Consider the following 13,172-nt stretch of genomic DNA (forward strand, 5'->3'; position numbering starts at 1 on the left):
GCAATGACGAAAGGCTTAGTTTACCTTCAAGGAGGAAAGTGGAGTTGTCTGGCCTGCCTCGTAACCGCCTATCAGAGAACCACGTCTTAGCTTAAGCTAGTATTCCTTACTTATTGTTCACTTATGACTTCTTTATCTATATGCTAAACAATCATCTTTCCAATTGTTTCACCTTTTCTTGTGCCCTCATGCACGAAGTCAATTATGCAAGACCAAGATGCTCCAAAGTCTAAGCAATGCCATAATTCGCTTAGCCATGGTTCACAGTTTGTAAGACCATTCTAGCCTGTATTGCATGTAATACTAATCATGGGAATTGGGGATGGGAGTCATGCTGTTAGTTCAAAGAAACCTATCCAAATATTTGTCTTCTTCAAAACTTTCGGTGATAATGGTGTGGGCTCGTAACAACCATCGGTCGCCAGCAGTAACTTAATCGGACACATAATGCCTTGTTTCACAACCTTAACTCATCCTATAACACTGTGTATACATTTAACTGTGATATACTCCAGGCATTTATGAAATAGCGAAAAGAATACATTGATAATAAAAATGCAATGCAAGAGTTTGAAGATGGGATTTACCAATGATGCAAAGCTCATCAACATATTTCATCGCTTGCAAAACCGAGGTAGTGCCCATTGGTAGTCATACCTTATTGATTATTCTTTGCTTAGCCACATGTATTCAATAAAGAAAGATGATCGCCACGAAATAAGGCCCCAATTATGTTTTTAAGGCAGTTTCCTGATAAGCTTGTGCTCTGGCTTTTTATGATACTGAGGGGGTGAATTACTCGAACTTAAGCAGTTATGCTTGTCTGCTGCCACCTCGATTGCCTCGCAAACGTACAACGTTTTCCACCACGTTGCTTCTGGAACATGGATCACACAACCAATACGGACTTCGTAGCTTCTATACAAATCCCTAGAGTAGAAGGTGGGCCCTAAATTCGGCACAGCCACATCAAAGAACTCTTTTGGTAAAGTCACAAAGGCGTGAGATTCATCAGTGATGCATTTCTCAAAGCTTGACCATGGAAAGTTGGCTTCGCAACGTTTATTAAGCATTCTGTAGGATCTGGTCCAATAGTCTGAGTGTTCGAAACTGTTACTTGACACTGTTGCCAGAATGTCGACATGTATCGTTTGTACGATAAACAGTAAATCTGTTGGAGGAATTAGACAAAGTTTAGAGGCGTCCCCATAAGTATGAGGGAGATGGATCTGGAGCTCAAATAGTTCTGAAAGCAACATACCAGGCACGACAGTTTTTGAGTTATTCTGTGTAACGAAACGATCATGTCTCTTGAAACGTGAACTTAACGTGAGTTCCTGAGGCATGCCATGGGGCAAACGATGCTCGTGAGTAAATGTTGTTCTGCAGTTACTTGGATCATTATTTGGTGTAAATTGATAAAGTGGATGTAGCATGGGAAAGCTATACATGATCCTCACATCTTCTTTTTTCAAGAAAGTGCCACCAAATAGCTGACCACTTTGCAAATAAGTCTCGCCCTCAAACTCGGAAGGTTTCAATACCTCACATACGATCACACTCCTCTTTCCCACAACGGGCCCATTGGTGAAATTACTAGCGACACCGTCCCTTTTGAGAGCGGTTTCAAACCTATTCTTGTCATATTTGCGCCGTGACACAATATCTAGCGTGGTTACAGAGTATATCTTGCCCAACACAGAGAAAAGTTGTGATTGGTGGCTCTTGTATTTTATGGGCAAATTGACAGAGACGCTTTCAAGGGAGTTGATGAGCAGGTTTGAATCTCTGAGTTGGCGAGCAGAGACCTCTTTGGGTTGATAAGAGTCCCTCTCAAATTCTTCAAGGATGACAAGTGTTTCTACCCCCCACAGGAACAGCATTGAGTCTGGGCCAAAAGCCTTGTATGCTTTCGAGGAGTTATAAATCTCTTTTGCTATGCATATTTCCGTAAATGACTTGAGAGACACAGATTCTTCACTTGAGACTGTAGCAATTTCAACTGTCACTTCAACGCCATAGCTTCTCCTAAAGCTCCCAGAGCAAAAAGTAGGTCCGAGATGTGGAAGTTTGCAATCGTATGTATTGATTGGTACCAGGCATCTCTGACTCCACAGAAGCTTATCTGACGGCTTTAACCAAATAAGTCTTTCCAGGCAATCCAAGTTCAGGATTTCCTTACTTCTTAGACGTTTGATTGTGTCCGTAAAACAGATTCCTTTCTCTGTAGCTACACAACTTATTAGTTCAAGTAATGTTACTTTAACGTTTCGAAGTTGTAGCTGTGGCAGTTCAAGTTTCTCGAAGACTTCTAACTTTTCAGAATTGCAAGCATTATCTAGAACTATCAGTAGCCCAAGAAAGTCAGGAACTTTCGATTCGGAGGGAACAACACGGCCATGGTCGTCCTGTTGAAACCAGCCTGGTTGTTTGAACTTAGCTTTCAAAGATAAATGGCCAACACCCTCAGTGGCACGAGTGACTAAATTGCTATCCACGTTATACAAAGCACGGGTCATGGGTAAAGGCATGTCCTTGTATATGTACCTCATTCCTTTCAAAATCAACAAGGACCCACCTCGAAGGGTTCCATCGGCCCTTCGCTGCTCATAGGCAGAGAGTTGGATTGGATCAAAAATGACGTACTCAGCTCTAGGGTGATCGGACCGAGGTCCTGATCCCAAACTTGCGATTCATTCCCGCTCTTGTGCCTGGAGCAATCTTCTTGGCAAGACATCTGCTAATTCAGTCGAGTTGACCTCCTCAATACTCTCAAACAGAACCTCTGTTATCGCGTACATTGTGGGTTTGAAACAATATCCCCACATCGACTGTGAGATGAACCGCAGAATATTACGTCTAATTTCCTCAGAGGTAGCTTTGGAACACGTAAATGGTCCATCAGATTCATTTTGCTCCTCTACAAGAAAAAAGGTCTCTTGACCTTTCCGACACATTTTTTATGGTACTTGATTGTCCTTTGGGAAAGACGAATCATGTTATAGAAGGTCAATAGATGCTCTAGGAAACTCCAACAAGATCACGAGAGCAATGACAGCCACACACTTGAAATTTCCTCACTATGCCACCAAAAGAAGCAACTTGAGCTTTCAATTGCCTCGGGATGTCTTTGTTTGATTTCTCATTTTTCAACTGGAACGAAACTGAAGTGAAGGAACTTTTCCATTTATTTCTTTGAGCCAGTTAATCTTAGGCGAGATAGATATCGTAATAATGGAACAAAGGTCCCGATATGGTCGATGACACTATTTTAATCGTCCTTCCATGATACCCTTTAGTCATACTATCAATACATGCATTAACTCGTAAAAACGTAAATCTCTAGCGCTTGTTCCAGCTTAATGCATTTCTCAGCAATTACTAGAATCAAAGCCTTTTTTTTTATAAATCATATTGAAAGACAATCACGCCTTATCAAGTAACTCTTTTTTAACTTCTCCTCCCAGTACCCCTGTAGCAAACGAGGAGAAGGTCTCATCAATACCTTGCACAACGTGACCTTGCAACTCCTCTTCGAAGTTCTCAACGTCCTGGAATTCTTCGAACCACGCCTTCTCGAAAGGCCTAACATCGGCAGCACCTTCAACTGGCCAAAAGTAACATAAAACTGCATAAACAATCGCAGCAGAAAAGAATCCTGTGAAGAAGTTAAGTCTGTAGACGTAGATGGCCCCAATTGGAACAGCATTCTCACCCTTGACTTGTCCAACAAAGCCCACAATATTAGGCAAAATTCCACAAATGTATGCAACCAAAGCCCTTGGGTTAGAACCAATCTTATTGTACTTGTAGCAAGAAGGTCTGGTATTGTCTTCAGGGGCAAACAAGGAGTACAAATGTGTCAACTTCAAATATCCTCTTCTCACATAGTAGTAGTCGCAACAAATGACACCAACGATGGATGAAAGGAACACAGAGTAAGCCGACAAGTATGTTGTGAAGCTGGAAGAGCTTGAAGTTAAGTTCCATGGCTGCACAATTAAGGCCAAGATAGCACAAAGGTAAGACCCTCTCCTGATTGTTAAGTATTTTGGTAGAAGCGATGTTACATCCGTACCAAATGAAAGGGAGTTGGCAGAAATGTTTGTACCTAGCTGAGCAATAGCAAAACAGAAGCCAAGTAAAAATACACCAGCTCTATTTCCGGCCGTATAGTTGTCCAAGAAATGACTCAAGACATCCAAAGGGTTCCAAGTTGGTTCACCGTATAACACCTCAGACGCCGAACTCACAAGAATGCCGATCAAGGAAGTGATGGAAAAACACAAGGGAATTGACACAGTTTGGACAACATATTTCATGGAGAAAGAGGGCTTGTCAGCAAAACGGGAAAAGTCAGGGGCGTTAGTGATTAAGGTCGCAAAGTTTGCCAATGCATTCATAGTAGATTCAACAAAAGCCCAAGCTAAGTCATGGCTACCAAGTTTGGAAGACTTATGTATGACGGGACCAGCCCCATGTGCCTTAACCAATGTCCAGACCAAAAAAGTTATGCCAGCAACTGGAACAACGTAGGCCTTGAAGGTGAACAAGTGTCTTATCTTATGGGGAGGGAACCATAAAAAAGGTAGTTGGAATAGCCAGAACAAAAAGAAAGATAAAAACTTGAATGTGGTCAAGTTTGGGTTGTCAATGCCATTGGGCATAGTTTCGTCAAGATTTTGGCCAAAGATAGATCTCAACATCAAACCCATACATGGAGCAGCCACCATGCTCTGAACTGAGTACCAGACACAAGACATGACGACACGGTTAATAACTGGCCATGCGGCAAAGAAAATGCCAAAAGAGGCTCTCACGCCAATGGGGAAGGAAATATGGTTGACCACACCTATTCTTGCCGAGATGGAAACGAACACACCACACAAAAAGTAGCCCACCCAGACAGAAAGCCACGTCTGCCACCAAGTCATACCTTGCTGCACACCAGTGGAAGCAATCATCCATGTGTTAATGTTGAAGGAGTCTGCTATCCAGAAAAATATATAGTTATACCAAGACCACTGCCTTCTGGCAGCCTCGACAGGACGTAAGTCATGGTTAAACAAAAACCGTTGCATATTGGTTAGGTCACCGGGGTTATCGACCTCGATGAAGTCTGAAAACCGCTTATACCACGGTTTCTTCTCATGGTGTTCAACCTCAATGGTGCTGGTGTTGTCCACAGCCTCCACGAGGGCAGTCTGGGAACTCTTTGACATTTTTGGATAAGCAAAAGTCGAGGAGCCGAACAGAGCCTATTTATAAGAATTTCCAACCGTCAAAGCATCGTTTTTTTAGTCATGCTGCAGAGATACACCGTACGCCTGGTCTGGTTGCAAAATGCTACGGGCGGACAGCGTTGGCCACGGAAGATGTGCAGGAGGAGGCACTTGCTATCAGTGCAGATAAGCTATCGAGGAGGTATGTCGCCTAAAGGAAGCGCTCAAGAAAAAAATGCCTTACAAGTGATAAGAACATACCCAGACGGAAAAAAAAAAAAAAAATCATCAACCCTCGACAAACCTCACCCTTTCCAGTACACCATCTCTGATCTTCCTTCTCTTGCAGAGATTGCTATACCGTAGTTGCGGTGGGGAGACATTGCTTGCGAGTATCACCACCCAGCGACTACTCGAACGGATCTCCATTGTGGGGATCCGGATCGTTCAGACACACAATCGAGCAAGCACATTGACACAGCGGGCGACCACAGGATAAGCCACGGGACCCAGAGGGGTCGGCGCGTGTTGGACAATTACGGTTTGGAAAGAAACAAATAAAAAAAAAAAAAAAGTGGTGACGATGGCTGTGGTTGGTACCCTGGCGTGGAGGTGATGGCATGGAATCGTAACTTCCTTTTTCGTCGCTGCCGAAGTGTTTGACAGGTGCGGCTGTCTGGCATATTTTGCGGCATGGGAAAATGAGAGATAAGGCCCTGGCGCGGCGAACACATTTTTTGTATCTAGCGGGCCGAAGATGCAAAGCGTCTAAGGAGATTAGAGGAATTGTTTAAGCGAGAATAACGTAACGATCTTGGCGGGAACGATGACGGTTATGTTTTTTTCTTTTTGGTTTGGTTTGGTTAGTTTTAAGGTTTGTATTTCTTTTGGGGTTTTTGCCCCTGGAATGCTTGTTCTGTACGGAAGTTGCAAAAAAGGTGCTGATGATTTTCAGCTTTTCATTGCACATTGAGAACTCACGGAAACGCACTGGCAGAGATCCAGGTCACCAAAAATCACAAACTAGGGGTATATCGATGGTTTTGCCTGAAATAGACGTAAACACGCCCTGCGCAAGTGGTATTCGAATTTCACCTTTCAAAAACAGATATACCCCATCTCGGAAGTACATTTGCGTTTGGAGTGCTAGTAAACAACATAGGGTCATGGCAAAAGGTGCAAATGACCGAATTGTGGGGATTCTCTGACTTGGAGATATTTTTTGACTATACATCGGCAACTATACCCTTTTTGTTATCCTTCACGGGGTGTTTCAGACCTGGTCCAATGGCCTTGATACTCTGGATACTCCGCTTCGCGGAATCCACATTTTGCAACCATTTCTTCCCCATCATCAACTAGACACAACAACCCATCGAAAAGGACAATTTCACGCCCGAAACAGAAAATTGGGCCCTTCGAACGGAATACGGTTTCCTCTAATGCCATTTTGTTTGCCACACGACTTTGCCATAGCTGGAACGGCTCCAGGTTCTATTAAACAAGACGAGACAGGCGAAACCGACTAAAATTCCTACTCAACCACCATATCCTTCCATCTATGTCCTTCCTACATCTTTTTCAAAAACATCTTGTCTTGCCACCAGCCAGATTTTTTGGTCTGACAGTCACACTTCTTGGTCGGGCCCTGTACACAACCGAAAACTCCATTGAAAATTTCTCGGAGTCACCTTAGCACCAAGCTCAAGTGTAGCACTACCTAACACAACAAATAACGTAAAATGCAAAGAGCTCTCCTTAATGCCGTGACGAGATCTGCCGCCAGGCCAGCTCTTAGAATGGTCAGACCAGCCATGGCTGCTCCATTCGCCACTCCAAGATACAACATGGCCAGCTTGAGATTCAACAGCACCAAGGCCGAAGGTGAAGATGCCAAAGAAGCTAAAGAAGCTGCCCAGGAGAATGCCGAAACCGCCAAGGAGGAAGCTTCTCAGGAAGACCCAGTCGTCGCCGACTTGAAACTGAAGTTGGAGAAGAAAGACAAGGATTTGGCTGACATGAAGAACCACTACGCTAGAGCCGTCGCCGACTTCCGCAACTTGCAAGAGACCACAAAGAAAGAGATGCAGAAGAGTAAAGACTTTGCCTTGCAAAAGTTCGCCAAGGACTTGTTGGAGTCCCTCGACAACTTCGAATTGGCTTTGAACTCTGTCAAGGAGGAGACTTTGACGGCCAGCTCCGAAGTCAAGAACTTGTACGAGGGTGTTTCTATGACCAGAAACGTTTTCGAAAAGACTTTACAGAAGCACGGTATCGAGAAGATGGACCCAATGGGCGAGGCCTTTGACCCTAACCACCACGAGGCCACCTTCGAGATCCCTCAGCCAGACAAGGAGCCAGGCACCATTTTCCACGTCCAGCAGCCAGGCTACACCTTGAACAGCAGAGTGTTGAGACCAGCCAAGGTTGGTTTGGTCAAGGGTGACGACAACTAAGTGTAGAGCAACCTACAGTGGGAGAAGGGAGTGAGGAACTAAATGTACATAGCTAACGACATATCGGGCATACCGGGCCAGTCATGAACCCCTTAGGGTCTGGTGCCCATCCTCTTGAAGTTCTTTTTGTGTAATTCAGAAAAAAAAATCATGCTATGCATTTCCCCAGGAAAGCTTCCCTCGCTTGCGCTTGTAGACCGAGAAGCCGCGGTCCATCTACTACTTTTCAACGGTGCAAGTGATGATTGCAATCCGCCTTGGTATACGCCAGCGACATCTTGGACGCTTCCATGTTCGGAATTTCCAACTTCCAGCTAACTACAAACCCAACGGGAGGTTTGTGAATAAATTGCCCTTTGGGAAACTTCTCAATATATGGTGGAAATCTCTTCGCCCTGGCCGCCTCGAAGAGCTTCAACAGGCATTGCTTGAGCACCATTTTCCACTTGATAAGGCTGAGAATAAGGGGATCAAAAGAGAAGCAAAGAAAGTGCCTATCGATGAGGATGGCAACTTTATCAACGAAGTCGCCTTCGAAGTGGTGAACAATGAGAGCTACCAGACTAAGCATATAGTGTTTATCCACGGTTACGGTGCTTCGCTTGGATGTTTTGCCAGAAACTTCCATGTAATCAACAAGCTTAGGGACCTCAAGTACAACTACAAAGTTCATTTTCTCGACAACATTACGTTTGCGTTGAGTTCTAATCCGCCTGTGAAGAGTATAGACTATAGTGCGCCTATACCCCAAGTGAACCACATCAAGATGACTGATACGAAAACCACCGTGCCACAGGAGCTTTATAAGAAGTATTATAAGCTTATTGAAAGCTACAAGTTTGATGCCGAAGAATTTAAAAAGTCGAGGGATGAGATGGTGCCGGTTCTCAAGGACATGGAAGACTACTATACGTCAGCTTTAGACGGCTGGAGAAAGAGTTCCAATATTGAAAAGATTGACTTTCTTGTTGGCCACTCCTTTGGTGGTTACTGGTCTGGTTCGTACGCTGTCAAGAACCCCGAGAAGGTCAATGAATTGGTGCTCTTGTCGCCTGTGGGTGTGGAAAGAACCGCTTACGCTGTTACAGCGCCTATCCCTGAGCAGGAAGAGAACCTTCCATCCTTGGATCCAACTTCGTACAACTTCTTGAGCAGATTTCCTATTCTTCTGCAAGATACAGTGTACAAATGGTACCATGTCCAGCCTAAGTTGCCTAGATTGTTGAAGTACATGGGTCCATGGGGCGTTGCCAAGTACTACGATATGTGGTATAGCAAGCTTTTCGCCATCAACAAGGTGATCAAGAAACTTGGCGGCTCAAATGTCTTTCAAAGTGACAATGAGCTCGTATACGGCTCGAACACTGAATGCCGCCTTCTTATCGAGTATCTATACAATTCGATAACCACCGGCACCAAATCAGATATCCATGTCAAGTACCTCTTGACACCTGCTACTACCAGCAGATGGCCACTCTACGACAAGTTCATGGACTCCAACAAAGAGGCGCTTTCCAAGTTCAAGCTACACATTGTTTACGGCCAATACGACTTTATGAACTCGGAAGCTGGCGAGAAGCTAGTCAAGGAGCTCCAAAAAACATTTGACTTGGATACAGCCCAATACCATACGGTGCCTGAAGGCGGACACAACTTGTACATCCAGAACCCATTTGGCACCAACGAGCTTTTGGAAAAGATCGTCAAGGACGCCGAGGCACCGTAATTATTTATTAGAGATAGACCTAGATAGACCAATAGAAATATTTATTAGCCCCCAGGCACCTCTTGTGAAATGGCTGCAAACGCCCAGACCGTGCATCCATGAAGGAACACACCTGATCTGAAACACCTTCAGCCACCACCTACGCCATGACGTCAACCTTAGCCTTGAAGGTACATACCACTTGGATATTCCATTCTACTTTTTACTTTACCTTTATTTTTTTCTATTTTTATTTAGCAACTCATTGATTCGTTGTAACCTTCAGTGGGGACAGTCCCCTCCAGACCACGAAGAACAGTACAGGAAACTGTCAAGGCACGGTTCAAGAATAGAATAAAGGAAAACTACCACCTTGGGTAGAGGACAGAAAAAAAAAAAATTATCCAACAAAAAAAATAGCCCGAATGCATAAAGGGGAGCGCATTTCCAGACCCTTTTCAAAACCAGGAATTTCCCCAGAATCGCACACCCCCCAAACCGGCTCTTAATACCTACTTCCACTAGTCGTTATGCCTTCTCCAGCCGAGTCTGCCAGGCTTTTGGGCACCCCTCCACCTTCGCTGGGACCAGTACCCACACCCACCAACCCTCCTCGTCGTGCAAGACCACCATTGCTTTCGGTGCCTAGTTCACAGTCGGTCAGATCGGCCCGGTCTGTTCGAAGCATGGAGCCGGTGATTGCTAATTACCGGCTGTGTGATGTTGATCTGATCAATTTGGAGTCGATAAGTGACTCGCATAAGAATTTCAGTCGGTGGGCATACATAAGCTACTATCTACCGATTCTACGGTGGCTTCCACAGTATAATGCTAAGGAAAGCTTGTTGGGGGACGTTTTGGCTGGGGCCACTATGGCTAGTTTCCAGATGCCCTTGGTGATGTCTTTGGCTACATCTTTGGCGAAGTTGCCGCCTTTGGTGGGTCTTTACTCGGTGGTGGGTGCCGCCACAGCTTATGCTATCTTTGGAGGAGTTCCTGTGCTTGTGGTGGGCCCGCTGCCGGGGACTGCTGTTTTGTATGGCCAGGTGATCGAGGATATCGTGCATTCGTCGAAGGAGATGAAGTTGACCAACTTGGAGGTGAGTGCTACCATTTCAGTGGGCATGTCTGCGATCTTATTGGCGTGTGGCTTGCTTAAATGGGGGTTTCTCGATAATATCTTCTCCAGGGCGTTACTTAAAGGTTTCATTGGCGCCATGGGTGTGGTGATGATCATCAACCAGTTTGTCATCCAGCTCGGACTCCAGGACTTGGCTGCGAAAGAGCCTCACCATTCGATAATAGATAAGGTGGTGTTTGCCGTGACCAACGCTCACCAGGCCCACCGCCTCACCGTTTGCGTGACGGTTTTCACTTTACTCATTGTGCTTATCGTGAGAAAGTTCAAGAACACTTTGGTCAATAGATATGGCATCAAACTGGCCGTTTACATCCCCGAACTTCTCGGAATGGTGGTTGTGGCTACAATCTTGTCGTATAGTTTCGACTGGGAGAGCAAGGGAGTTGAGATTGTGGGCGATTTGACCAAGACAAAGAAGACAAAAGCCGCTGTGGTTGCCGCTGAATCGATCATCATAAACCCTTTTAAGTTATCTCGCTTCCCGTTGTTCAAGAAGGTTTTCCAGACTTCGTTTCTTTGCTCCATTCTCGGGTTCTTCGACTCTACTACTGCAACCAAAGCTCTTGGGGCTCGCTACAACTATAATGTTTCTTCAAACCGTGAGCTCGTGGCGCTTGGAATGTGCAACTTTGCCATCACCATGTTTGGTGGCTTACCTTCGTTTGGTGCTTTGGGTAGATCCAAAGTGAACATTCTTGCCGGTGCACTGACGCCAATGGCTACCCTGATCATGGCGGCTATCGTTGTCATTGCTATTCGGTACTTACTTCCGCTTCTTTACTATTTGCCCGAATGTGTCCTTGCCTTGAGTACAACGATCATTGGTTTGACAGTCCTTGAAGAAGTGCCTCACGACATTGCATTCTTCTGGGAGATCGATGGCTACGACGAGATCATTTCTTTGTTGGTAGTCTTTGCAACCACGATTCTCTGGAGTGTCGAATCAGGCGTTATCTTGGCCATTGTCATTGCAGTTGTTAGAATCATAAAAGCGGGCACCCAATCACGCATTCATATCTTGGGAAGAGTTCCCAACACTTCGGTTTTTAGAAACGCTGATGAGCTCATAGAGGAGAGCTTCTCCACATACACTGAGGCAGAACACCAGGCCAACTCTGAATCTACGTCTACAGACAACTTGGCCGAGTTGGTTGCAGAAATCCAACAAATAGAGGGCGTTCTAATTATAAAGATACCCGAGCCCTTGAACTTTGCGAACCTGGGTGCATTACGAGGCCGTCTTAGCCGTATTGAGAAATTTGGAACACTACTGGTCCACCCTTCTCAGCCGTCAAACCGAGGCTTTGAAGACGGAGCCATCAAGTTCGTCATCTTCGACTGCAAAGGCATGACGAGCATAGACGCCCTGGCCACACAGACACTATGTGAAATCGTCAGACGATACAGCGAGGTCAACAATATCTGTGTGTCGTTTGCGCGAGTACCCACCAACTCTCAGGTCAGGAACAGGTTTAGGTCACTGGGAATTGCTGGCATTGTCAACTCCAACTACAAGCGTTATGTGAAAGGCAGGTCCTCACAAATGCTCAGTGGAGGCGGCAGCTCTACTTCATTACGTACGTACACTGTAGCCACCAGGCTTGGGGACGGTTTTTTCCTTAGCATTGATGAGGCCCTTAAGGCTTTTGACATTGAAAGTGTTTAAGCCGTGTTTTAGATTTCCATGGCTGCAAAAGCAAAAGCAAAAGCAAAAAAACAGAAAAAATGGGGAACCGGTATAAGACAGTCATGCTGTGCGCCTGGCCAATGTGCGCATTTGTAATGGGGCATAATTTCTTATGGCCATTCTCTGTACAGACTCCACACAGTAAAAAGGGCCTGCCCAGAGAACCTTTGCTCATACTTAAGAGATGTTTTGCGCATTAAGTGAGCTTCACTCACTACCAACCTTGTGTTCTTAGCAGACATTCACATTCTTTTCCCCCCAAACATTGCAATATTGAATACATGGCAATGATTAGGACAAGCTATAGACATTTCTCGACATCGCTAGCGCGGACGTCGAAGAATAAATTCGCCTTTTACGATTTGGTGCTCAGGACGCCAACCCATCCAAGGCAGCCCATTGAGGCCCTGTTGATGAAACCCAGGGAGTTAGAGGAACTTAGAGGAAAGACAAAGACAACGTTTGAGGGAAACTATACGCTTGAGGATCTTTCGCCTGAGGAGAGAATCCGTAAAGTGTTTGGCGGTCGTATCAAGGGTGAAGAGAGACAGAGTTCCAGTCGTATGAATGTTGGTCAACCCAGGATCATCGCTGGCGTTACTGTTCCTGATAAGCCCAAAGAACCCGATAACTGCTGTATGAGTGGCTGTATCAACTGTGTTTGGGAATTATACAACGATGACGTCAAGGATTGGAATGACAGAAGAAAGTTGGCTGCCGACAAGCTCAAGGAACAAGGCGGCTTATGGCCAGCTGATTTCTATCCACCAGTGAAGCTCTTGAATAAGGAGAACATTCCTGAAGAGTTGGCCAGGGATCCTAACGCAGAGAAGAAGAGCGAAGTCGATGAAAGTTGGGGTGACGTTCCTGTTGCCATTAGAGTGTTTGCTCAAACCGAGAAGCGCTTGAAGGCAAAGAAGAGACGTATCCAGAAGCCAGAGGCTTCGTAGTTTCATGAACC

At 45.3% G+C, this 13,172-nt stretch overlaps 5 protein-coding genes across 5 annotated transcripts; 4 read left to right on the forward strand and 1 right to left on the reverse strand. All coding sequences in view use genetic code 12, as the record gives it.

The window, feature by feature from the left end:
* Nucleotides 1-737: 737 nt before the first annotated feature.
* CXQ85_000970 (uncharacterized protein) lies at nt 738-5,222 on the reverse strand (the record flags this gene model as incomplete). The annotated part of the gene is made up of 3 exons (XM_025484694.1): nt 738-2,652; nt 3,445-4,557; nt 4,627-5,222. The coding sequence occupies 3 exons, from the start codon at nt 5,220-5,222 to the stop codon at nt 738-740; spliced, it is 3,624 nt and encodes a 1,207-aa protein (XP_025339625.1).
* A 1,742-nt stretch (nt 5,223-6,964) lies between these two features.
* On the forward strand, nt 6,965-7,678 carry MGE1 (Mge1p; the record flags this gene model as incomplete). The annotated part of the gene is made up of 1 exon (XM_025484695.1): nt 6,965-7,678. The coding sequence occupies one exon, from the start codon at nt 6,965-6,967 to the stop codon at nt 7,676-7,678; it is 714 nt and encodes a 237-aa protein (XP_025339626.1).
* Nucleotides 7,679-7,919: 241 nt separating this feature from the next.
* On the forward strand, nt 7,920-9,404 carry CXQ85_000972 (uncharacterized protein; the record flags this gene model as incomplete). Its single annotated transcript, XM_025484696.1, has 1 exon — nt 7,920-9,404. One exon carries the CDS (start codon nt 7,920-7,922, stop codon nt 9,402-9,404), a length of 1,485 nt encoding a protein of 494 aa, XP_025339627.1.
* A 509-nt stretch (nt 9,405-9,913) lies between these two features.
* CXQ85_000973 (uncharacterized protein) lies at nt 9,914-12,190 on the forward strand (the record flags this gene model as incomplete). Its single annotated transcript, XM_025484697.1, has 1 exon — nt 9,914-12,190. The coding sequence occupies one exon, from the start codon at nt 9,914-9,916 to the stop codon at nt 12,188-12,190; it is 2,277 nt and encodes a 758-aa protein (XP_025339628.1).
* A 308-nt stretch (nt 12,191-12,498) lies between these two features.
* Nucleotides 12,499-13,161, forward strand: CXQ85_000974 (uncharacterized protein; the record flags this gene model as incomplete). Its single annotated transcript, XM_025484698.1, has 1 exon — nt 12,499-13,161. The coding sequence occupies one exon, from the start codon at nt 12,499-12,501 to the stop codon at nt 13,159-13,161; it is 663 nt and encodes a 220-aa protein (XP_025339629.1).
* Between the last annotated feature and the right edge of the window lie 11 nt (nt 13,162-13,172).

This window comes from Candidozyma haemuli, assembly GCF_002926055.2.
Source record: "Candidozyma haemuli strain B11899 chromosome Unknown B_2014730914, whole genome shotgun sequence".
Lineage (NCBI taxonomy): Eukaryota > Fungi > Ascomycota > Pichiomycetes > Serinales > Metschnikowiaceae > Candidozyma > Candidozyma haemuli.